At 44.3% G+C, this 25,359-nt stretch overlaps 1 protein-coding gene across 2 annotated transcripts in view; it reads left to right on the forward strand.

Moving 5' to 3' along the window:
- The first annotated feature begins 17,072 nt into the window (after positions 1 to 17,072).
- Positions 17,073 to 25,359, forward strand: part of NTM (neurotrimin) — a 940,923-nt gene continuing 932,636 nt past the window's right edge. Inside the window, exon 1 of one of the 2 annotated variants that reach the window (XM_045192915.3) lies at positions 17,073 to 17,466. In XM_045192915.3, the coding sequence (XP_045048850.1) occupies positions 17,385 to 17,466 (82 nt within the window). In that variant the 5' untranslated portion in view covers positions 17,073 to 17,384. The remainder of the gene's footprint in view (positions 17,467 to 25,359) is intronic. The other variant, XM_024557294.4, reaches the window with a different exon arrangement.

A 25,359-nucleotide genomic window follows, 5' to 3' on the forward strand; every position in this document is an offset into this window, starting at 1 on the left:
TGGATGTTAAACCATCCTTGCACCCCTAGAATAACTGCCACTTGGTCATAGTGTATAATCCTTTTAATGTGCTGTTGAATTTGGTTTGCTAATATTTTGCTAAGAATTTGTTTTGTTTTGTTTTTATTTTTTAAGATTTTTTATTGTTATTCTATTACAGTTGTCCCAATTTTTCCCCTTTGCCCTCCTCCACCAACCCCACCTCCCACTCCCACAGTCAATCCCCACACTGCTGTCCCTGTTTCATGGGTCATTCATACATGCTCTTTAACTAGTTCCTTCCCTTTCTTTCCACCATTATCCCCCTCTGCCTCTCCTCTGGGCACTGTCTCTTCCATGTTTCCATGCCTATGGTTCTATTTTGTTCATTAGTTTATTTTGTTTATTAGAGTTCTCTTATAGGTGAGATCATATGGTATTTGTCTTTCACTGACTGGCTTATTTCACTAAATATAATGCTCTCCTGTTCCATTTTTGCATCTGTAGTCATGAAGGGAATTGTCTTGTAATTTATTTTTTCGTAATGTCTTTGGTTTTTGTATTAGGGTAATGCTAGTTTTACAGAATGAATTTTTTTTGGGGGGGTAGTATGAACATTTTATTGATGTTAATTCTTTTTTTAATTTTAATTTTTTGTTGTTATTCAATTACAGTTGTGTGGTTTTTCTCCCCATCCCTCCACCCCACCCCAGCTGAACCCACCTCCCTCCCCCACCTCCACCCCCCCCCTTGGTTTTGTCCATGTGTCCTTTATAGTAGTTCCTGTAATCCCCTCTTCTCACTGTCCCCTCCCCACTCCGCCCTGACCATTGTTAGATTGTTCTTAACTTCAATGTCTCTGGTTATATTTTGTTTGCTTTTTTCTTCTATTTATTATGTTCCAGTTAAAGGTGAGATCATATGGTATTTGTCCCTCACCGTTTGTCTTATTTCACTTAGAATAATGCTCTCCAGTTCCATCCATGCTGTTGCAAAGGGTATATATATGCTCCTTCTTTCTCTCTGCTGCATAGAATGCCATTGTGTAAATATACCATAGTTTTTGGATCCACTCGTTTGCTGATGGGCACTTAGGTTGCTTCCAGTACTTGGCTATTGTAAATTGTGCTGCTATGAACATTGGGGTGCATAAGTTCTTTTGGATAGGTGTTTCAAGGTTCTTAGGGTATATTCCCAGCAGCGGAATTGCTGGGTCAAAGGGCAGTTCCATTTTTAGTTTTCTGAGGAAACTCCACACTGTTTTCCACAGTGGTTACACCAGTCTGCATTCCCACCAACAGTGCACTAGGGTTCCCTTTTCTCCACATCCTCTCCAACATTTGTTTGTGGATTTGTTTATGTTGGCCACTCTGACTGGTGTGAGGTGGTACCTCATTGTGGTTTTAATTTGCATCTCTCTGATGGCTAGTGGTGCTGAGCATCTTTTCATATGTCTCTGGTCCCTCTGTATGTCTTCCTTGGAGAAGTGTCTGTTCAAGTCCTTTGCCCATTTTTTAATTGGGTTGTTTGTCTTCCTGGAGTGCAATCATGTGAGTTCTTTATATATTTTGGAGATCAGGCCCTTGCCTGAGGTGTCATTAGCAAATATGTTTTCCCATACTGTTGGTTCTCTTTGTAATTTAGTGCTGATTTCTTTAGCCATGCAGAAGCTTTTTATTTAGATGAGGTCCCATTTGTTTATTCTTTCCTTTATGTCCCTTGCTTTAGTGGACATGTCTGTGAGGATGTTGCTGCGTGGATGTCTGAGATTTTCCTGCCAATGTTTTCCTCTAGGACTTTTATGGTGTTACGACTTATATTTAAGTCTTTTATCCATCTTGAGTTTATTTTTGTGTATGGAATAAGTTGGTGATCGAGTTTCATTTTTTGCATATATCTGTCCAGATCTCCCAACACCATCTGTTGAAGAGGCTGTTTTTGCTCCATTTTATGCTCCTGCCTCCTTTGTCAAATATTAATTGACCGTAGAGGCTTGAGTTTATTTTTGGGCTCTCGGTTCTGTTCCATTGGTCTATGTGCCTGTTTTTATGCCAGTACCAGGCTGTTTTGATTACAGTGGCCTTGTAATACAGTTTGATATCAGGTATTGTGATCCCTCCTGCTTTGTTCTTCTTTCTCAAAATTGCTGCAGCTATTCGGGGTTGTTTATGGTTCCATATGAATTTCTGAAATGTTTGTTCTATATCTGTGAAATATGTCATGGGTACTCTAATAGGGATTGCATTGAATCTATAAATTGCTTTGGGTAGTATGGCCATTTTGATGATGTTAATTCTTCCAATCCATGAGCATGGTACATGCTTCCATTTGTTTGTGTCTTCCTTAATTTCTTTCTTCAGTATTGTGTAGTTTTCTGAGTACAGGTCTTTTACCTCCTTGGTTAGGTTTATTTCTTGGTACTTTATTTTTCTTGTTGCTATATCAAATGGGATTTTTTTCCTGATTTCTGTTTCTGCAGTTTTGTTGTTTGTATACAGGAATGCCTTTGATTTCTGAGTATTGACTTTGTATCCAGCTGTTTTGCCAAATTCATTTATTAGGTTGAGTAGTTTTTTGGTGGAGTCTATAGGATTTTCCATGTACAGTATCATGTCATCTCCAAACAGTGACAGTTTCATTTCCTCCTTTCCAATTTGGATGCCTTTTATTGCTTTTTCTTGTCTGATTGCTGTGGCTAGGACTTCCAATACTATGTTGAATAGGAGTGGTGAGAGAGGGCATCCTTGTCTTGTTCCTGATCTTAGTGGGAAAGCTCTAAGTTTTTGTCCATTGAGTGTGATGTTGGCTGTAGGTCTCTCATATATGGCTTTTATTATGTTGAGGAATGATCCCTTTATTCCCACTTTGCTGAGTGTTTTTATTAGAAATGGGTGCTGTATCTTATCAAATGCTTTTTCCACATCTATTGATATGATCATGTGATTTTTGTCTTTGCTGTTGTTGATGTGATGTATTATGTTTATTGATTTGTGAATATTGTACCATCCTTGCATCCTGGGATGAATCCCACTTGGTCATGGTGTATGATCTTTTTAATGTATTGCTGGATGCAGTTTGCCAATATTTTGTTGAGGATTCTAGTGTCTATGTTCATCAGTGATATTGGCCTGAAGTTTTCTTTCTTTGTTGTGTCTTTATCTGGTTTTGGGATTAGGATGATGCTGGCTTCATAAAAAGAGTTTGGGAGTCTTCCATCAGTTTGGATTTTTCGAATAGTCTGTGAAGGAGAGGGGTTAGCTCTTCCTTAAATGCTTTGTAGAATTCTCCTGTGAAACCATCTGGTCCAGGGCTTTTGTGTGTTGGGAGTTTTTTGATGACTGCTTCAATTTTGTCTGCTGTTATTGGTCTGTTCAGGTTTTCTGCTTCTTCTTCATTCAGTTTTGGAAGATTATATTTTTCTAGAAATGTGTCCATTTCACGTAGGTTTTCACATTTCTTGGCATACAATTCTTCATAGTAATTTCTTACAATCCTTTGTATTTCTGTGGTATCAGTTGTAATCTCTCCTCTTTCATTTTGAATTGTGTTTATGTAGATCCTCTCTCTTTTTTTCTTGGTGAGCCTACTTAAAGGCTTGTCGATTTTGTTTATCTTTTCAAAGAACCAGCTCCTGGATTCATTGATCTTTAGAATTGTGCTTTTAGTCTCTATGTCATTTAACTCTGCTCTGATCTTGGTTATTTCCTTCCTTCTGCCTGCTCTGGGCTGTCTTTGTTGTTGTTGCTCGAGTTCTTGTGGGCGTAGAGTTAGGTTGTTTGTTTGAAATGTTTCTATCTTTTTAAGGTAGGCTTATACTGCTATGAACTTCCCTCTCAGGACTGTCTTTGCTGTGTCCCATAGGTTTTGGGTTGTGAGTTCATTTTCATTTGTTTCCAGAAACTTTTTGATTTCTTCCCTAATCTTGTTCTTGACCCATTCATTGTTTAATAGCATGCTATTCAGTCTCCATGATTTTGAGTGTTTTGGGTTTTTTCCTTTGGGGTTGGTTTCTAGTTTCAGTCCCTTGTGGTCAGAGAAAATGCTTGATATGATTTCAATTTTCTTGAATTTGTTGAGGCTTGCTTTGTGTCCTATCATGTGGTCTATCTTTGAAAAACTTCCATGGACACTTGAAAAGAATGTGTATTTTGCTTCTTTGGGATGAAAAGCTCTATATATATCAGTTAAGTCCATTTCATCTAGGGTATTGTTCAATGCCACAATATTTCTGTTGATATTTTGTTTGGAAGATCTGTCCATTTTTGACAATGTGGTGTTAAAGTCCCCTACTATAATTGTGTTGCTGTCAATATCTTTCTTAAAGTCCTCCAAGATTTTCTTTATGTATTTGGGTGCTCCTATATGTTGGGTGCATATATATTTACAAAGTTTATGTCTTCTTGGTGGATTCTTCCTTTGAGTATTATGAAGTGTCCTTCTGGGTGTCTCTTTATGGCCCTTTTTTTTAAGTCTATTTTGTCTGATATGTGTATTGCTACCCCTGCTTTTTTTTCCTGTCCGTTTGCTTGGAAAATTTGTTTCCAGCCCTTCACTTTCAGTCTGTGTAGGTCTTTTGTCCTGAGATGTGTCTCTTGTAGGCAGCATATGTGTAGATCATGTTTTCTTATCCATTCAGCTATTCTATGTCTTTTGATTGGAGCATTTAATCCATTTACGTTTAAGGTTATTATCGATAGGTAGTTATTCATTGCCATTTTTTTGTACCTGTGTTCCTCTATCTTTCTCTTTTCCTACCTTTCCTTAAAGCAGTCCATTTAGCATCTCTTGCAGAGCTGGTTTGGTGGAAGTGTATTCTTTTAGACTTCTTTTGTCTGGGAAACTCTTTATTTGGCCTTCAATCTTGATTGAGAGCCTTGCTGGGTAAAGTAGTCTTGGTTGTAGGCCTCTGGTTCTCATTACTTGGAATATTTTTTGCCATTCTCTTCTGGCTTGGAGCGTTTCCATTGAGAAGTCAACTGCTAACCTTATTGGGGCTCCCTTGTATGTTACTTCCTGTTTCTCCCTTGCTGCCTTTAAGATCTTCTCTTTGTCTTGGAATTTTGCCATTTTAATTATGATGTGTCTTGCAGTGGGCCTGTTTGGGTTCCTCTTGCTTGGGATTCTCTGTGTTTCCTGGATTTGGGTGACTTTTTCTCTCCTCAGATTAGGGAAATTTTACATCATTACTTTTTCCAACAGATTTTCTCTCCCTTGCTCTTCTTCTTCTCCTTCTGGTATTCCTATTATATGGATATTGTTACGTTTCATGTTGTCCTGCATTTCCCTTAATCCCTCTTAATTCTTTCTGAGCCTCTTTTCCTTTTCTTGCTCTTTCTGGGTGTTTTTTTTTCTACTTTGTCCTCCAGCTTGCTGATACAATCCTCTGCTTCATCAAGTCTGCTTTTGATTCCTTCTACTGTGTTCTTCAGTTCAGAAATTGTATTCTTCATTTCCTCTTGGCCCTTGTTGATAGTTTCTATTTCCTTTTTCATGTTAATATAGTTTGCAGTGAGTTCATTGTAGTTTTCCTGTAGTTTCTGGTAGTTCTGTGTGAGCTCAGTGAGCTTCCTGATAACCAGTGCTTTGACTCAGTATCTGATAGTTGACTTGACTCTTTTTCAGTTATCATTCTTTCTGAGGCTTCCTCCTTTCTTTTCATTTGGGGATTGTTTCTTTGTCTTCCCATTGTTTGTGAGACTCTTCTTGTTAGCCTCTGCTTCTTAAATTGATCTATTCTTACTCCCTGGGTTTATGGTATGAACTTCTATGGTAGAATGCCAGGGGGATTCAGTGGTGCTGTTTCCTTAATCTCCTGTGCTCACTGGTCTTGAGGTGATGTTTATGGGTCTAACACAGTCTAACTCTGGTCTTTTCAGCACTCCAGGTTTTATTGTCTCACCTGTGGGAAAAAGAGAAAGGGGAGGGGGGAAGGAGAAGGGAAGGAGGGAAAAGGGGAATAGAAAAGGAAAGGAAGGAAGGAAGAAGGGATAAAGAAAGATCAGAGGCAAGATGAGAAGGAATTTTAACAAAAATTAAAACAAAAGAATAAATAAAAGAGGGCAGGAAGAAGGAATAAAAAAGGTAAAGGATGGAAGGAAGAAGGAATAAAAAAAGAAAGAAGGACAGAAAGGAAGAAGGAATTCAGGGGGAAAGGAGGAAAGGAAAAAAAAGTCTTCTGCTGGCTTTAAACCGGTCAGGTTAGTTCTGGTGGTCTTCCTGTGTGTGAAACGGGAGGGGGTGGTTGGAAGGATTGGTTTCACTTTTCTCCCTTCCTGAGCCACACTCTTCGCTGTTGTTCAGCCTCCAGTCCAGTTCCTCAGGGTCCTTCTGCTCCCCACTAGGCCTTTAGTTCACCAGTTGTGCTGTCCTTGAGTTGCACCAATTAGGGGCAACTCACACTCCCCCTTCTTGCTCTTTGCTGTCTTAGATGCTAGGTTCTCTTGGTGTTGCCATGGGGTAGTTCAGTCCCCTACTGGGTTGAGTCTTTCCGGGGAATGCAGTCTCCCCTAGCCCTGCAGGTCCCCTCTGCTGGGTGTTCTGCTTTAGTCCTAGAGAGCTAGTAGGCCCCGCAGGGCTCTGTGTGCAGGTGCTAGGTAGGAGTTGTTCAGAACCAGTGCTTTTAGGTGTGGTCACTCACAGGCAGCCAGGCCGTTGATCAGGCGACCTGCCCCTTTGGGCCTGGGTTATATGCAGCTGGCCGGTCCGCCGCTCTGGGCCTGTGTGTGGGGCAGCTAGCCTCTGCTCCCGGTGCGCACCCACCCGAGGTTTCAGGTGTGGGCGCCCCGCTGGGGTTTCAGGTGTGGGCGGCCAGCTGGGGTTTCAGTTGTGGGCTCCCAGTCCGCTAATCTGGGTGCGCGCAACCGGGCTTCAGGTGAGAGCTGGGGCTGCTTATCCCAGGTTCATAGTCCAGGGGCTGAGGGAGGAGGGGCGCAGAGGCCGCGGCTGCTGCAGAGAGTTCTCTAACTAGCTGCTGAGTGCCTCTATTTTCTTTTTCTTTTTGAGAAATTCTTCCTATTCAAGCCCCCCTGGTCCAAACAAGCACCTGGCTGCTCACACAGCCCAGCCGGGCTCTCTCCCAAGAATCCTGCAGCAGACCCTATGCCCAGGCTGGGGCTTCTGCCACCCTGGTCCCCACACAGGTGGGATGAACAGGTGCCCCTAGTAATGCCTTGTTGAACCTGTTTGCTTCCTTTGTTAGGCCAAAGTAGGCCTCAGGGGTGTCCAATCTGGCCCAAGGGCTGCCTGCAGCTCAGGATGGCTATGAAGGCAGCTCAACGCAAAATTGTAAATTTACTTAAAACCTTTTTTTCTGCTTACCAGTTTTCACTAGTTTTTGTATATTTAATGTGTGGCTCAAGGCAACTCTTCTTCTTCCAGCCAGGCCCAGAGATGCCAAAATGTTGGCACCCTGGTAGTGAGACCTTGCAGGTAGGCCAGAGCACCCGGATAGAGGCCCTGCCCATCTTCTGGTGGTGGAGGTAGACATAAACCATGGTGCTCACATGCACCTCCTGCTCCTGCCCTGTAGAATTTTTGCTGTTCCTGAAGACCTTCAGTGTCTCCTCAGTCATCTCCTTACAGTCCCTCTATTGCTTGGTGTACAGAAGGTGGTCTTGTGGAGAACCACCTCTGTGCAGGCTTTCTGTGCCTGGTGCTTTTGGGAAGCTGCTTAAAGTTGACTAGGCACTCCAGGTACCTGGTGAACTAGCCTTCTGGGTCAGATGGGTGTGGTGATGCCTTGTTGTTTCCTCTTGTTCCCTCTGTTCAGATGCAAAAAGCTCCAGGCAATACACCAGTGAAAACACCGCTGAAGTCATCTTGCAGGTAAGCCAAAGCCCCTGAACAGAGCTGCTCTACCAAAGTGGTGGGGGATATAAACACTAGTGGCTCAAGTCTCCTCTGGCCTGAAGAATTCCACGCTCCCTAAGGGCTCCCCGCTACCCAGCCTTCTCTATTCTATCTCTTTCTCTTATTTGTTGTCAGAAGCTGTTCATTCAGTGCCCAGTTGCCTCACAGAAGTAATTGCAACCTTTATATGTGTATATTTGATTTTGCTCATGGAAAGGAGTGAGTTTGCATTCCCCTATACCACTGCCATCTTGGACCTCCACAGATCAAAATTTTAACATGAAATCAATATTTTGTTCACTTAGAAATTATTTCCTCTTAAGTAATTATAATTGTCTACCTTGTTGAAGAGTAATGCTCTTCCGGTAGGACAACTAGTGTCTACTCTGAGTCTACCGAGTGCCGATGTCTTTATGTGTGTGCTGTTTGATCCTATCCTACGTTTGAATGGAGGATGAATGTAATTCTGTGTTTGTTTTTATTCTCCCAGTTCACTAATGGGGTGTCAGCAACTCAGGCAGCTGAAGGATCCTGCAAGGAAAAGCAGTGTGAAGTGGGGACTCGAGGGAGAACCAGCTCTGCCTCATGTCACCAGCCACCCATGTTTTCTGTCTCTAGGCCTCTAATCAATCTTTAAACTTTTCTCTCTCATAAGGCATTATTTTTCTTAATGTTTTCATTGTTTTTGTTACATGATCTATATGTGTATTTGTGTGTGTCTGTACATATTTCCTTTTGGCTCTGCAGTAGATAATGATTACTGATGAATGCGTGAGTGGAGGGAGAGTAGGGATTTAGGAAACCTGGGTGCTGGCCCTGCCTCCACTGCTGCCTCAGCGTTTGTGACTGGGAGCCTCTCTGCAACTGCTCTCTCTTTAGGTACTCTTTTAGTCCCTTCATCTCTCCAAGATCATTTTCAGTTCTAACATGCTATCATTTTCTCTAGCTCAGTCTCCCTTCCAGAAATGAAAATGACAGTGACAAAGATTGTCAAAGTCTTATGGAAAGATTATTAAATAAAATGTGAAAACATACTTTGAAATTCTACTTAGAAAAAGATGCACAAGTGTTAGTGTTTTTGGATCTGTCCATAAATGATGGCCATAGAATAATGTGTTTGCAAGGGACCTCAAATTCATTTATTTTATGTCCCTACAATTTATCCCTTATATCACTCTAATCTAAAGCTCCTCCAGGATTGTGAGAATGGCCTGCACACTATGAACAGTGGGTCACCATTGTCAGAGCAATGGAGGGCAGAGTACGCGGGTGAGTGGCTCCCAGCACTTAGGAGTCATGCAAGCAATGGTACCTGTCTTTCTTCTTCTGGGCATAAATCAAGGACTCTAGCTTTCTAGGCTGCCAATTCAACACGTTTTATAGGCACTTAATTCACTCAGAAATTAAAAATATACATATATCCTTAGAGAAAGTACCATTATTCTTCAGCATGACACATGATTTGATTTTAAGTCTTCCTATGTGTCTTCTATATGGGTTAGAATCAGTCACCTGTGTGTGATGAATAGCTATTGCTGCCCAAGCCGTTCACCTCCCACATAGGCTTTGTGTACATCTTCCTCCAAGAGTCGTTATTGTCCCTCCCCTCCAATGTCATCAATGTAGTTGGGGGGCATCCCATGGACAGGCCACATGTTTGATAAGGGTATCACACCATGGCCTCTTACACATAGATCCCCTGTTCCCTGCCTTGCAAAACAATATTCAGAATCACTAAGAAGGCCAAGTCCCCCATCACTGTTGGCAAAACCTTGTCCTCTCCTCCCTTTGCCCATAGTCCTCACACCACAGACTCCTTTGTTCTCACTCTCTCCCCTTCTTTCATAATACATGCTTTGTAAAGAAACTGAAACCCCTTAACCCTGAGCTTCCTGTGATAGACTAACCTAATTTATCCACCCTTACCAGGTATAGTTGCACTTTTAAAGACTTGAAACTTCCAGTTACAGAGAATACAATTTTGGGATAAATGAGTGGCCAGGGGGTACTTCTTGGGCAGAGGAGGCTTCACAAGCAGCCATTCAATCAAAACTTGAGCTAAGGAATCCAGATGCATTCTGGAAAAAAGAAATAACACTGGACAGGAAGCCAAAAGCATTCCTTCTACTCCCAGTTCTGCTGCTAACTTGCATGAATGCAAGCGTACTATTGCCCTGCTCTGGACAGCATTTCTCAGTGTGCAATGACAGTGTGGGAGACTGAGAGAAATGCTCCTGGACCCTGTTTACCACACAATCTTCCCCCAGTTTGGCTGGTGGACTTCAGCATGTTTTTAGATAGTGTTAGGCCAAGTAATTCAGAAATACATAGATCTTTCCTCAGACCAGATTCTTCTTCATAACGTCTTCGAACTAGATACTTACATGGAGGGAAGTGGTCAAAAGCAGTAAAGTCACACCTCAATGTAGGCAAGAGGGCTGTTCCAGGTACCCCCTAAGTCCGCCCACCTACCTCTAGGTTTAGCTGACTCCCACCATTGCACTATGCTCTCCGATCACTTGCTTGGTGGGCAGCGGGCTGCAAACAAGAGGCTGCCAGGGCCCATGTGTGTGCCTGAGTCACTCGTGTGGGACCTGAGAAAAGCCCCCAGATTTGCCCAGTTATCCTAGGAGAAGCACAGGCTGGTGTCTGTCCTAGTCTGGAGGCCAGGGGTGGGGGCCGGGGGGGGGCAGTGGTCCTCTGAGGGAGTGACTTCATTTACTAAGCATTCTGCCATATTCTCCAGAAACACCAAGTTACATCGCTTTCAATTTTTTCCCCCTCAGAATCAACAGAAGCTCTGTTTCTTAAATTTATTCCAAACTCCTTAGCATTCAGGACTCTCCAGTTTAGGCCCAAACTACTTGCACTCTCAGTACTCTTGAAAAAACAGACTCAAATCCACCCAAATTGGCTCAGTCTGATTTCCACTGAGCTTCACATTCATCTCCAAGCATTTGCTAAGTGATTCCCCTAGTTGAATGAACTCCCACCTTCTGTTATTGAACGCTGATCGAGGCTGAGGCCTTTTCTGTGGCTCTCACTGACCACACCAGGCTGCCCTGATCTTTTTGCTTTGTCTCAGTTTCCTCTGATGTGAAGCCAAGTGTGGGGGAAGAGCAGGGTCTTGAATGTAGAGAAGGTCTGACTGATTACTACCTGTGCACCTGTGGACAAGTTAGTTAACCTCTTTACTTGCAGATTAGGGGCAACAGAATCCACCATGCAGGGACACTGTAATGGTTAAGTGAGAAGGCCTGTGCTAAATGTCCTCACAGTGTCTGGCATGAAGAGATGTTCATTGAATGGTGGTTTTCTCCCTCCAGCCAGGCTTTAGGAGGAGGAAAAAATATGGTCTGTCTTGACTCCGTCTATAACTTTATTCTAATTCCAGTTTGATAATACTTTTTTTTAAAAAAGCAAAGGGCCTCAGGCACCTACCTTTCTATCTAAGGCTTTGGGTAATATCTACATATTTACAACATACCAGGGAAAGTACCGTGGGAAGGAAAGGAAAGCAAAGGAAGTTTGGCTTTCCATGCAGGCCCTTCCAGACCAGGCCCTTTCAGTTGCTAGTAGTGACAGAAGCTGAATTCAAAATTATATCAGATGGGTACTAGACCTATTGGGGTGAGCACTTCCTCAGTTATATAAATGTCTAATCACTACATTGTATACCTGAAACTAACATAACATGGTATGTCAGCTGTAAGTAAAAATTAAAAAAATTAAATATCCTAAGCAAATAAGGGTCTGAGGGTGTGTGTTGTCCATCAGGCATGATTTGCCCCACTTTTATGTTTATTTATTTAACTAAATATATCGGGGTGACATTGGTTAAAACATTATGTAAATCTCAGATGACCAACTTCTTAATACAACATCTGTGTACTCCGCTGTGTGCTCGCCACCCAAAGCCTAATGCTTGCCCCACTCACAGTGGTGACCCCTTTTCTTGGTTCTCCTTTCTTTTCTGTTGACTTCATTTCCTTGCAGACTGTCTCCACCTGTTAGGAAAGGTATCCTGTGGCAGCCACACCTCTTCCTAGAAAGCACCTGGAAAGCTCTAAGTGGAAAGCTGATTGCTGGGGTCAGGGTCGTGTGCTCACTCCTACACCACAAGGAAGCAGCCCCAGTCCAACCATGCAGGACTGATGCTGTGAGTGCAAACAGGAGGCCAGAGGGCCAGGCACCCAGAGACAATGGCCCTTGGTCTGCGGCAGAGCCCAGAGAAAACCTTTGGCGGTGAGCGTCCTGAAGGCAGTGACTCCTATGCAGTTCTTGCTGAATACCATCCAGTCCAGTGATTTGTATTTTTCCAACGAGCTGATCGTAGAGACACAGGAGCCAATAGTGTGTTGCTTATTGAATGAGGGCAGTTACACGTTCATTTTGCTTAATTTACATAGACTCTGTCAAGTAGATGTGTTACTATTTCCACTTTAAGGACAAGATGGGGAGAGATGAGATGACATGAGAAAATTGAGGACCACAGAATTGAAGGTAATGAATGGAATTAGACTCAAATTCGGGTCTTCTGATTTTAAATTGTTAAATTCTTTCTGTTAAACTGCTAATATGCCATATCATTTCTTTTTGAAATAATGATGATAATTCATAGAAATGAAGACCAGATGACTATGACTATAATTCCAGTTGGAAAACACTACAATTGCTTCTTTTGTAGGAATGCAGATTTAAATCTCTGTGTCCTTAATCTCTGGAATGTTAAGGGTTAGACTTTCATTTCAGTATCAGGTTAAGTGAATTATCAGTAAATTGGGAAATCTCCCACTCTAGGTAAAATTCTCAAAATAGACCTCACAGAATTACATTATTTGTCCCCTAGACCCATTCCACTCACATCAAAGTGACCATTCATAGAGGCCACGTCCAGGATGGCTTTCCAGGGAGAGCCCCTTGGAAAGATGGCAGATGCCTTCTTCCTGACGTAGCTTTCTCCCTCCTTAAAGTGACATTGCAAGTCAGAGCTGGATCCTGCTCAATACCAGGTGTACGGAGGGCAGGCTGGCTTCCTCCTCCCCCCCCAACCCCCGCCCCGGGGCAGGGGGTCTCCCGGCCTGAGTCTGTGAGCTAACCCTGCACACCAAGCCTCCTCTGAGGAAGGCCACAGCGGGCAGGCGTGTGGCTGTGCAGAGCAGCGGCTTTTGTTAAATCCTGAACATTATTTCAGGGCTGCTCTTCAGATTTAAGCTCCTGCAGTTTTATCCATAATAGCTGAGACAAATAAAAAACACTGCCCAACACCCCACACACCTATCTCCTCCTCTTCCTTCTGCTCCTCCACCTCACCTGGCTTTGCTCTGCCAGTCCTCTGGGCCTGCCCACAATGTGTGCAGGGTCATCCACCCCTCCTCCCAGGGCTGGAAGGCCACTATCAGGATTTAGCTACCATCTAGACAGCAGAGCAGCCAGGCCTCACTGTGACCTTCCTGGCCTTACTGTGTGGTTCAGTGCGGTGACAGGTGTGCACGGGGTCAGTATACAGAAAATCAATTCCTACTCGGCCTGGCTCACCACGCACCATGCACAGTCTTAAACTATCCAATGATGAGAGTTTTATGAAATACCATCTGAGCTGCCTTTCTGCAGAAGTTAAAGACCTCCTCTGTTTCCCTTTTCTTATCCCTTATTTCTCATGCCTCTTTCTTATTCCTTATCTGCAAACAGGAAAGTCATTTCTGTAATAGAGTTCTCTGAAGTTCAAGAATGCCCTGGGAGAGAATATCATTCTCCCTAGAATTTGAAGTCTCTTTTCTGACATTAATTTTGTCTTAGGACCATTCATCCTTCTCTGACCCTCGAACTGGGAAGTAAATGGTGCACATTAGTGCATCTGGCTAATCCAAGAGTCAAATGTAGTCCTGCAGACACCTGTTTCAAAGTACTTGAGCATCCTAACTCAGAAGAAAGAACTTTGATTGTTGAATAAGGAGCTGCAATTTCAAACGATTCCTTTCCAATCATTCATAGTTTCCGCCACTCAGCTTCTCTAGTCATTGCATTAAGCATCAGTGTGAGCCAGTTTATTATGTAAGGGGTGGACCTGGTTGAATGAAAGCCTTCTGTGGACAGCCCAGGATCAGCACTTCAATCTGGGCTTGTATCAGTGGGGCTGCTGAATGATCCAACAGGCCTTTACCATCGGTAACACTGTGTCACTCTCCATGCTGAAAGAGAGGGAAAGATGGCTTCTCCAGAATGGGGTTAACTGTGTGCTTTTGTGAAACAGGAAGGCCACTGGGAAATTTTACGCTGTGTGGTAAATTCAAGCATTGAAAGAGATATAGCTCTCTAGATAGTTTAGCATTTAATAGCACTCAGAGCCCAAATTAGACTTTTGGTTCAGCAGTCCCTGAGGATGTATTTTGCCTTAGTGAATGCACAAATTACAATTCCGAAAGGAATCCCTGCAGGAGCCTTGGTTCACGGGCCCCAGTGGCTCCGCCCAATGACACTTAGCAGACCGCATCAGTGTCAATTTGGTTAAAATGGTAAAACAAATGAAAGTGAGCTGACGGTTAGGATGGGTGGTGATGGTTGTAATGCAGCTATTATTTGCTATCCCCATTTCAGACATGGACTTGAGATGACTCAACCAAAGTCCTATAGACCCTTGGGGATGGAGTGGGGGTTTGAACCTAGTCAGATGTAGCCCCACTCTGTGCTCTCAGTTAACAAGCCACAATGACAATGACAAGTATCTCTGAGTGTGCCTGCCATGTGCCAGGCATGGTTACATTGTCTGTGTGTTCAGAATAACTAATATGAATCAAAACTGTGCCAGGTTACCTCCATCTACCATTTAAAATTTTCACTACAACACAGCAGGACAAGATGGGGGATCTCAGACAGGCCTCGCCCAAAATTTAGGTGGCCTATTTTCATCTCTAATTTTTAATGTGTGGAATCCCCCACCTGCAGTATTCTTCCCTCTGCCTTAGATCACGTCTCTTCCTCACGTTTGAGGTGTAGCATGACTTTCACCATCTCCACTGAACTTTCAAAAACTATCATAGAAAATGCCCATCTATCACTTCTTTGCAGCTCAGGTGTAACAACCATTTGCAGCTCAGTTAATTCTAAAAGCAATATATTGGCTTCCCTATACTTCTATTGATATATGCTTTGTTTTATATAATGTGCAATCTCATATGCCATTAAAAATAGCAAAGAGGTTATATGCAAGAATGTCTGATGCCTGTTTGAATCCCTCACAGCATTTAGTATAAGATCATATTTAGAAATCAGTCTGGGAGACAAATGTTTAGGTTTGAATCCCGGCTCCATTGCTTACCAGCTGTACACAAGTTTTCCTTGGAAACAACTCAGTGTTCTCATCTGTAAGATGGGGATGTTAACTGTACCACCTCATGGGTTGTGAGGAATTAGTAAGAAACATGCATGTGAACAGGAACGGTCATGCCTGGCACCTAGCAAATGCTCAATAAATACCAACTAGGGTTTTTCATTTGTTATTGCTGTCACACCTATGGGTGCCTCACAAAAACTGGTAAATGCACACACTTACTGTAGCTTAGGGTGAGGGAATTGCAAATGTCAGTGGGGAGGCAGAGACAATGACAATGGTCTTCCCTGTCAGCCTGGAGAGAAGTGGAATGGTGGTGAGAGGAAGCCATCCCTCCTGTCCTGGAGTGTTCACACCACTGCCACGGACAGAGGATGTCACGGCACGGGTCTCTGTGCCGACCACTGCATAAAAGGACAAGGAAAGAGATGGCATTTTTGTTCATTGGGACCTTACAATATCAAGGGCATTTTGATGGATGTGTGAATTATAATATAGTGGCAGGGGAAAATCCATGAACTTAAAACACCTTTCAAATGGAAAAGAGCCTTAGAAATGATTGCAATGGTCTAATTTTACAGATGAGATGCCAAGGTTTACAGAGGTAAAACAACCTGCCCACTGTGTCCAGGTTTGTGTGGGGTTGAGACAGGGACCAGGGTCTCTGGACCTCAGGGCTCCTTCTCAGAGTCCTGCAGCTGCCATCCTACCAGGGCCGTGGTTCTCCTTCACTCCCAGTGTGGACAGGTGGATGACGCCTTCGAGACACATGCAAATGGCAGTACTGTTTCCACGTCACCTGTGTGCCCACAATTATTAACAGACAGTACACACTCTTGTGTTCTGTAGTTAAGGAATATATACACTAAATTATTATGGGGGCTATAAAGAAATATAGTTAGCTGTGGAGATCTGGAAGACATATTTCCAAAACGTGTGTCCGGGCATTGTGATGGCATGAATTTGTCAGAATCAGCTAGGAAGAGTGTGGGGGCTAAGTTTTCCAGGGATTTTGTTCATATCGTATAACTTGCTTTTCATAAGAGGAAACCCGAAAAATCAACTTCCAGGGCCTTAGAATTACGAGATCTCTCAAGAAGTCGGTGCACCCATTGGATTATTTCTGCCTAATTTTTATTCTTACCTATCGCCAAAGAGATGAATGTCGGCAGGACATTTTGTGACCACACACACAAAGTCTATACCCAGAAAGTCCTTCAGCATGTCTACCTTAAGTCTATCTTGCTACAGTTCAACCCACAAGCACTTATATTGTTCTTTTTAGTGAATGCAGATTAACTGAGGCATGTAGAATAAACTCATTCCTTGATCACTTTTGAAGAAGGTTTTCCTTATTCAGAGTGCAGTTCTTTTCAAATCTCAGAAGGCTTCTTGCTTGACATGGTGTCATATACACATGGGTGACTTGAGGAAATAAATAAATGAGAAATAAGAGTAATGCAGGTATTCTGAAACAAGGGTGACAGGAGAAGAAAATAGGAAGTTATTTATTGTTTCAAAAGCAGCTAAGTAGGAGGCTGACTGCAAATATGAGAAAGATAAGAGAGAGGGGAAAAATCTGTCGTTGAATGATATTTTTATCAGAGAAGAAAATAGGTACCAACAAATGAAATCTGACTCCTCTTTGCAAGTTTCACTGAGCATGAAAATGTCCCTTTAAAATTTCCCTGAAGCTGCTGCTGGCTATGGGATTTTCCAGTGCAAAGGGAATCTGAGTTCAGGAGGCCAAGGAATGCCAGAAGGAAAGGGATTTTTTTCTGATGCTCGGGGCTCTGAGACTGTCAGTTTAAAAAATGAAAGTAATATAGAAGGGGCAAAGTGGCATTTATCACTCCATCTCTCCAGGCTCCTGTCTCTTTAATCAGCTAGCCTGATTTGCCCAGTAAATGATTCCTGAGTGTGTGTGTGTGCCCGCGCGCGTGTGTTGTAGCTCTGTCAATCCTTGGATTAGAACCAATGATTGCAGCTTGTAGGAGGGCTGTCCAGGGCCAGATTGTACGAGTGTCTCAGTGCCAGAGTATGAGTAGAGATAATTACTGAGAAGTCACACTCTCACACACCCTCGGCTTTCTTGTTGTGTCCTTCAGCAAAACAGTGGATTTAAATCTCCTTCCTGGAGCTTGAGAGCAACGCGATCTGTCAGGAAAGAGAGAAAGAAAATACCGAACCTGACAAAAAAGAAGAAAAAGAAGAAGAAAAAAAAATCATGAAAACCATCCAGGCAAAAATGCACAATTCTATCTCTTGGGCAATCTTCACGGGGCTGGCTGCTCTGTTTCTCTTTCAAGGTAAGAGCTTGCTATTGATTTGCCTACAGTAGACCCAGGAATTGTACAGTGTGCTTTATGTGATTCGCAGACTCCCGAGTCGGCTCTGCTGCGCGGTTTGCAGGTGGAGGAGAGAGTGTTTAAGCAGCATGGCTGGGACTTCATCCTCCCTACCAGGCTGTGAGAATATTGATTTGATTCTGGCTGCTACTGGAATGGGGGAATGTATATGCATAAGTAAAAGGTGTCTGGTGCTCCTGTTTAGGTACGTGGCTGCGTACTGGTCTTCCTGGCTTTATGTACATTCTTGCACACACACACACACACACGACAGAGCACACAGAGAAGCAAGGGAAAATTACAGATTCTGAGGGCAGCAGGGTTGCTAATGTGTTGCTTATGTTACTGGGAAAAAAATTACAAGAGGAAACTTTAAATATCGGCCAGTAAACTTGCAAAGCTTCAGACAGGAGCAAAGGGAAATGCAGGCTAGAAATAATCAGGTAACTGCATCCTTCAAGGTTCTGGTCAGAGATCCAGCTCGAAAGGATAAATCAATTTGCAGCCGTGGTGAACAACTGTATTAGTTTTGAATGTGTTTGGGGGTGTGTTGGTGGCAGGGGGGTGAGGGGTGGGGCAGGATAACGAGCAGATGAAAGGCAGTGGGAACTCGCACGCACGGGGCTCTGAAATTCCTAAAAGCTTTTCTAAGTTGAAGGGAGAGAGGCAGTAAGAGTCGAATGCTAATTTTCTGTTTATTATTGGTCTGGAAGCCAGGCCATCACGGGGGCTGCAGCTGAGGGCTGGGCTTGTTCCTGGGCCAAGTGCGTGCTTTGATGTTGACTGTGCTGTGTTGGGTACCTTTGGTATCTCTTCAGCCCGGGGTCCATTTGCTGCACCGTGCGGCCCCACACTGTCCCAGCTCTTCCGTTCCAGCAGCTGCATTTTTTACAAACCTGCTACTCCCACCCACCCTCTCCTTTGCAGGGTGGGGAGAGGGTCTGGCTTGCCTTTTTCATGTTAAAGAGATCTGAACTCATAGGGATTGAGACAGGCAGAGAAACTTTGCCCAGGTGGTCCAGCAGGCTCTCCAAGAGGATCCCAGGTGGAAGCTCTGTCCTGGGCAGTTTATTCCCAGAGGAAAGTTTGGTCTCGTAGGGTAAAAAAGGATGGGGAGTCCCACCCCCCTCTTTCTCTTCTTCTACTGCTACATGGAGTTCTCGTGGTCTCGAAGGAGTCCCCACCTTTAGTCCTGTTGACCCCTCTCTGCTGCTGTCCCCTCAACATAAGTGTTATGGGGACCCACACAAGGTGGTCAGAGGGACAAGGCTGGGAGGAATCCAATGTGTATGTACCCTTGGCTGGGGCTGAAGGAGGAAGGCAAAGGGCGGGGGGCGACTGGAAGGTTTTTGAGTCAGATGACAAGGAAGTCACAGTGGTGGGTTGTACAGGGCTATCCTTGACGTTGCCTACTGCTCCCAGCCTCGGGGTCTCACTCCTCTCCCATGGAGGCATCGGTGGGTGGAAGAGGGAAGGAGCTAACTTGAAGGCATCCTTGAATGACTCCTCTTACGTAACATGGAGCAGCAGCAGCATGTGTGTGAGTGTGTGTGTGTGTGCATCTGTGTGTGTGCACCCTGCTTGTTCCCGGTACCCAGGCTCAGCCAGTGAGGTGAGAGCCCCAACATGGGCTCTGGGGAAACTGAGTTCAGACCAGGCTCCCTTGGGAAATCCTGGTATTTTGCTAACAAGAAGGGTAGAGTGAGGGGTCAGAGTTGGGGAAAGCAAGGTCCCAAGTCCTTGATAATTTTCCATCTGTCCTGAGATCAGTGTGTCTTCTATCTATAACATTAAACTGGAGACAATGGCCAAACTTCCACCATCAACCGCCCCACTGGCAGCACGCCAGGAGCCCCAGGGCCAAACTGAATTTACATATAAATTAGCATACGTGATTATTTTTTCATCAGAAATAAATGCAGGGAAGCATAATATTTGCTCATACTTTGAATCATCCGCAAATAGATGAGTAGAAAGCAGTGGTGCGAAATTCTCTAGGCTAAAATCCAATTTTGTGGTCTTGTTCCTTTCTTGGGGTGGGGATGGAGGTGACGGGTACTTCAGACCTCCTTGCATTCTCCCAAATTCTGAATTTCCTGAGAAAAATAATGGTCTTATTTGTGCCTGCCCACCTCAGAGCCAGCTCTAAATAGGCTTCAATCTGTCATAATAGAACAAGGCTGCCCAATTTTAAAGCAGAATGACCCCCGACAACCCCCTCACCACCTGGCATTGGGACCAGCAGGGGTGATGGCTGTTTTCTCTTTCAGGGGATGGAGGCTGGATCCTGCTGGCTATCTCTGATCAAACTTACAGAATTACTAAGGCAGCCCGGGTCTTGGCTGCAATAATCCACCCCGATTGCGTTGACCCAGAGGGACTAGTTAGAATGCAGTACACATTCCAAGGCAATTTTTTCTTCTCCTCTGTTTTTGTTTTAAGCTGGCTCTTTCTAGTGCTGCTACTTCCTGGGTTTCTTGCCTTCTGGAGAAGGTGTGTCGGGTGCTATTGGCAGGTTATGGACCCCTGTGTGACCTGCTCCTACCCCCAGCCCGACCAGTGACCAGGATGCAGCTTAAGAGGGGGAGGGAAGTCTGAGGGAATCAGCACTGATTAGTGATGGGCAAGAGGGAGGGAGGAAGGGGGTGATTAGCACCCTGGGGCTCTGGCCCTAAGACTCACCAGGGCTGATTAAGCAGCGGCTCCTCTAGGCGGGAGGGGGGCCTGGTGCTGGGTTAGGACTGTCCTTTTCAGCACCCGCCCACCTTCTGCCACTGAGAGGCTGGGAAAGGAATGGCTGCTTGTACTGCAGCTCTTCTCTTTCTAGAAACCCAGCCATTTCTCTTTCGAAGGATTACTGCTCCTTTTAACACCTTCCAATGAGCTTGGCTAGATTCCTGTCTTACCTTTCTAATTTTCTTTCACTTCCTTACATTCCCCATCAACTTACCTGCCCACTTGAGACTCGAACAGGGCAGAGTAGAAGGGAAAGCAGACTGGGCTGAATTCACACTCTCCTTCACTCAGCGCCGACGGCATGGAGACTGTTCAGCTGGGCAGCTTGGCCAAGTTCCTGCCACTCACAGTAAACGTTTGGGTGCCAGCAGCAGCCTGAGTTGGGCAGTGCTGCTGCTGAGATGTGAGGGAGGGAGTTGAGACCATGACAATGTTTCCTGGCAAAATGAAAAATCGGTTTGGGTTGACGGGACCCTGGGCCTTGATGTAAGCATTGTGGGCACTTGGGAGTATGGCCACAAATAAAGTAAATACATACATTTTAAAGAAGGCAGGGAGGAGGAATGGGGAGCTTCACAAAGTGGACCCTGGTTACTGTGCTTGGAGCTGCCAACTCGGTGCAAGTTACAAGCAAGCTGTACACAGCACAGCAAAGGCCGCTCACCTCCGTCCTTCCTGCTCAGAGTTGGCCCTCTGAGCCCTTGATCAAGGCCGCTGGGAGAGCCCGCAGGGACCAGCAGGCCTTGCTGCGTCAAGGCCCTTCTTGGGACTGCAGCTTTACTTACCAGGTGCAAAGCCTAGGCCTCGTGCTGCCCCTTCCTTTTGGTACTTTTAGAGTCAAATATAAGCCCAAGGTGTTAGCATCAGTACCTAAGCCCTGACTTCAGGTGTTTCAGTAGGCCCCTCCTCTAGTGCTCATATGGAGGACTGCTGAACTGTGTCCTTGAAGGGTCTCTCCCTAGACTGACTGTCTTCTAGCAGTTCTCTGGCCTCTGTCCTCTGCATGCATGCAGTCCTGCAGCCCCGAGACACAGTGGCCTGGACGGGCGCCAGCTGATTGTCTTGAATGGTCCAGACAAATCAGTATTGGCTTCAGCCACAGTTTACCCCTTGGGTGGAAGTGAGCTCCCTTGATATCCTAAAAAGTGGCAGCATTTCTAAAGCAATATGGGACATGTGACTCTGGCGTGCATGGGAAACACATTCTGAAAAGATGTGCAGTACTCTTGGCCATTTCCTCATAGTTGAGACACTTTGGATGGGACCACATCTCACCTGAGGTTTGGCTCTGTTCCAGGGGTTTTGGTTTGCAGCTAATGTCCAGCTCCAGCCCACCAACTAGAATGCTGAAAATGCAAAAACCAAAACAGAACAAATAAAACTCCCCCAAACTTTGCTTTATATCTAACTCAGCAGAGGCGCTACAGAATCTTCACACAGTTTAATATGTGTGCCTTCCAGACTTCAAGCCAGAGCTGGTGGCCTGAGCAAAGCTTGGTGGGGGACACATACATCCGAGCTCGAAGCTTTCTATGTGTTCTCTAAGGGAAACTCTATGAGCCTGTCTCCCTACCTGCCTGCCAGGCTGGGGACCAAGTCCCCTGGGTGTCATAAGGACTCATTAATGCTTGTAACACTCCAAACATGTGGTGCTAAGTGAAACTCCATGCTGAGACTGGTTGTATTTATGCAGTTTACTTCCTTTTTGCTCTGTTGGCTTGTTACATGTTTATTTTATATCTATAGTCATTTGAAATTCAATAAAACAAATTAAACATAAAAATGAAAGCATGCAGAAGTAAGGTGACCAATGGCACACAGGTTGCATGGGGCTGGGCTCTGCTGCTGTAGCATCCTCCCCAGTGTCTCCTGTGAAGTCCTGTTTCATTACAGAGTGCCTTGGGGAAGGCCAGGGGGGCTTTGGAAGAAACAGGCAGGAAGCATGGCTCCCATCCTTTTGTAAGAGGGACTTCTTCAGGGGAGACACAATGCTGGCAGGGGCATGGCAGAGAGGGGAGCATGGGGAAGGGGGATGATGGAGCTGAGTTTTAGAGGGAAGAAAACCAGCTCTAAACAGGATTAGGAAAAGGTGGGAAATGAAGACCATTCTTTGCTTTGACCGTGGTTTTGATCCGTAACCTCTGAGAGCTTTCTATTTCATTTTATGTATTTATTTATGCGACCTTTTGGATTAAGCCTGCTCTTACTATTGCTGCTTAAATTTAAAAGAGCTTAAACTTAAAAGATAGATGTGTTGGTTCACCTTACCTCTCATTTGCTCTGTCCATTTCTCCATCTTTTTCTCTCCCCTTTTCTCCCTCCCTCTTTCCGCCCTCTGTCCCCCTTTTCTTTCCACTCTCCCCCGCTTTTTCTCTTCTTTTCATTTTTCCTTCTCCTCTATGGGAAAAATAATTGATCAGCTGACAGATCTAGGTCATGCTGGCAGGGGTTGCTTCGCTTCATGCAGGCTTGCTAGAAGAAGGAGGGGACAGTCTGTCTTTCCAGTTCACAAGGAGCCCAGATGACATGGTGCAATAGGAGGGAGGGAGGGGGGAGAGGAGAAGGGAAAGGGAGAGGAAGGCAGGGAGGGAGGGTGGGAGGGAGAGAGGACCAGTGATCTGATGGGCAAGTGAGCACCCCACCATAAGTGTACTTGGGAACCCACAGATTACAGTCCTGAGCTATTTGATATTTCCTACACTCTTAATTCTCCCTATCCAGTTTACCCTCCCCTCTTTCCTGCCTTTTGCTCAGCTTCTATACCCTGCCTGTTCCAGTTTTCCTCATTCTTTCTTCTACTTGCCCCTCCTTTTCTCTTCTACTTTTCTCCTCCTTCCAAAACTATGCAGGGCAGATCACAGAGTCCCCCCACTTAAGTCAGATTAGAGAAACAGCCTTTTGTTTATTTGCAAGAAGAAAAACAGCAACCCTGCCAGAAGAGCTCTGTAAGTCATTTGCAAACTGCAAAACAAACCAATGAAGATTCACATTTTCATTGCTGAGAAGAGAGTATTTCAAGAGAGACTGTCAAGCTAAGAAATCAAATATTGGAAAACACATTCTTCAGCTTTGTTACAAAGGACATCTTAGGTAACTAAATTTGATTTTTTTTTTTTGGCTTCTCTAAGAGTATGGCCTTTTACAATAATAAAAGACTGATCAAAAGACTGACTGGTTTTATCTGCACTTGCTTATTCAAATTCACTCTCCAGAGGTGCTTCCTTTGCTTTTTCTTGGTGGTACCACCAAATTCTTACCCACAGCCTCCTTCTAGTCATTCATTTGTTCATTGGCTCAATTACCCAGCACATGTTTACTGAGCACCTCCTATGTTCAGTTCGTTGTTTTAGGGACTGGGAATATAGCAGTGACTAAAACCAACCACAGGATGAGATCAAAGACAGAGTACAACCTCCCAGATTTGGCTTGGCTTACCATCTTTTTAATACATTGGGAAGCCCCAACAGGAGCACCAGAAGCAGGAAGGAAGACTCAGTGACACAGCCTCTTGTTTTTTTGTGCGAATGATGATGGGCAGCAAGAAAGCAACTAACCCTTGACCCTTGTTTGTAGATTGGGAGCAGAGGGGAGGATGCATAGTTATAGCTCTGTGTTAATAAAAAATATGAGCTGCTCTGTGGAGTCTCCTGCCAAGGAGAGGCTCATAGATGTCTGTTGTATCCTCAGTTAGTATGTGGATGGTGTCAGCTGGTTGGCCTTGTGACCACAGCTTATTGTCATTCAAGTTACTGGTTGATTCTTGGCACCATCCACACCCTGTCTGTTGGCCTATCCACCTTTTTGTGCCCAACCTTCTACACAGAACTGGAGGGCAAGGAGGTAAGTGAAGGACACATATAAGTCAGGGTAGGATTTGCCTCAGGCTGCTGGTCTGGATGAGGTAAATGAAGTCCAGGGAACTTCTGTGAGGGATTCATATTTCAGGGTAGATTTAAGACAACCTCCCTTCTGAGAACCATTTTATTTACTGCCCATTCACACACCCTCATTCAGGGTTCCTGGAATAATAAAATCGACATTTGTTTGTTCTCCTCTGGTGCTATGCTGCGGTTGGACACAAGTCTTTCAACCCATCAACTTGTGTGTCCAGCTCTATGTACCCAAAGGGAACATACCTTCTCCTGCACTCACACTGTGCATGGTAGCCACCCCTGAATGCCTTAGGAAGATCACTGCTTCTACCTACATTTCTGGGTTGGTGGAAGTGACTATTCTTAGCTTTTCTTATGTAGAAGAACTTTTCTCATGGATCTATGATTCTTCCAAGTGAAGCAGCCTAAAGCAATTCTCCATCTTTTCACCCCATCTCAGATGCTGGTAGATCTTCAGGAAGGTAGGTACAGTGTGGGCTTAACTGCAATACTCCCGTTCCCTAAGCCAGTGCTTCTCAAACTTTGTGTATCTTTGAATCGCCTGAGGAGCTTTATATAAATACCAATGCCTGGACTCCATCCCAGACCTATTAAATTAGAATCTCTTCATGATGGGATCCCATATTGATATTTTAAAAGGCTCTCTAAGAGGTTCTAATCTGTGGCCAGGTTTGAAAACTGTACCTCTAAAATCAGCCGAGAATATTCTATGACCTTGAATATGACACATCCCCTATTTGAACCTCAGTTTCCATATCTCTAAAATAAAGCAGTTGGACTGAAAGATTTTCAAGTTTTATTTCAAGTTCAACATTTTGCAATTCTGTAAACAGTCTTTTTGAGTGTAGTACTTGAAAGGTAGTGGGGCTGCAAGAAAATATTCAAAAGCAGTCTCCATTTGCCAGAAGCTACAATATAAACTTAGTCACAGACTGATGACCAAAGTCAGAATGTGTGAGTGGTGTGTGTGCACACAAACAGTGCACACTGTATCCTATAGACTATGTCATATGTCCGTATATCCATCTATATCTTCACCTGTAAAGCATTCTTAGGATGGGGGAAAGGAATAACTAGTCTCAGTATTTCAGGTATGGGGAATCAGGAATGATAATGACTCTTAATTGATCAATCCCATAAGAGAAACTCAGGAGCTATTTGAATGTGGGTCAAGAATGAGTGTTCAAGGAACGTGTACAAAGGAACCATGGACAAAGACAATGGT

This window comes from Desmodus rotundus, chromosome 7 (assembly GCF_022682495.2).
Source record: "Desmodus rotundus isolate HL8 chromosome 7, HLdesRot8A.1, whole genome shotgun sequence".
NCBI classification, from domain to species: Eukaryota; Metazoa; Chordata; class Mammalia; order Chiroptera; family Phyllostomidae; genus Desmodus; species Desmodus rotundus.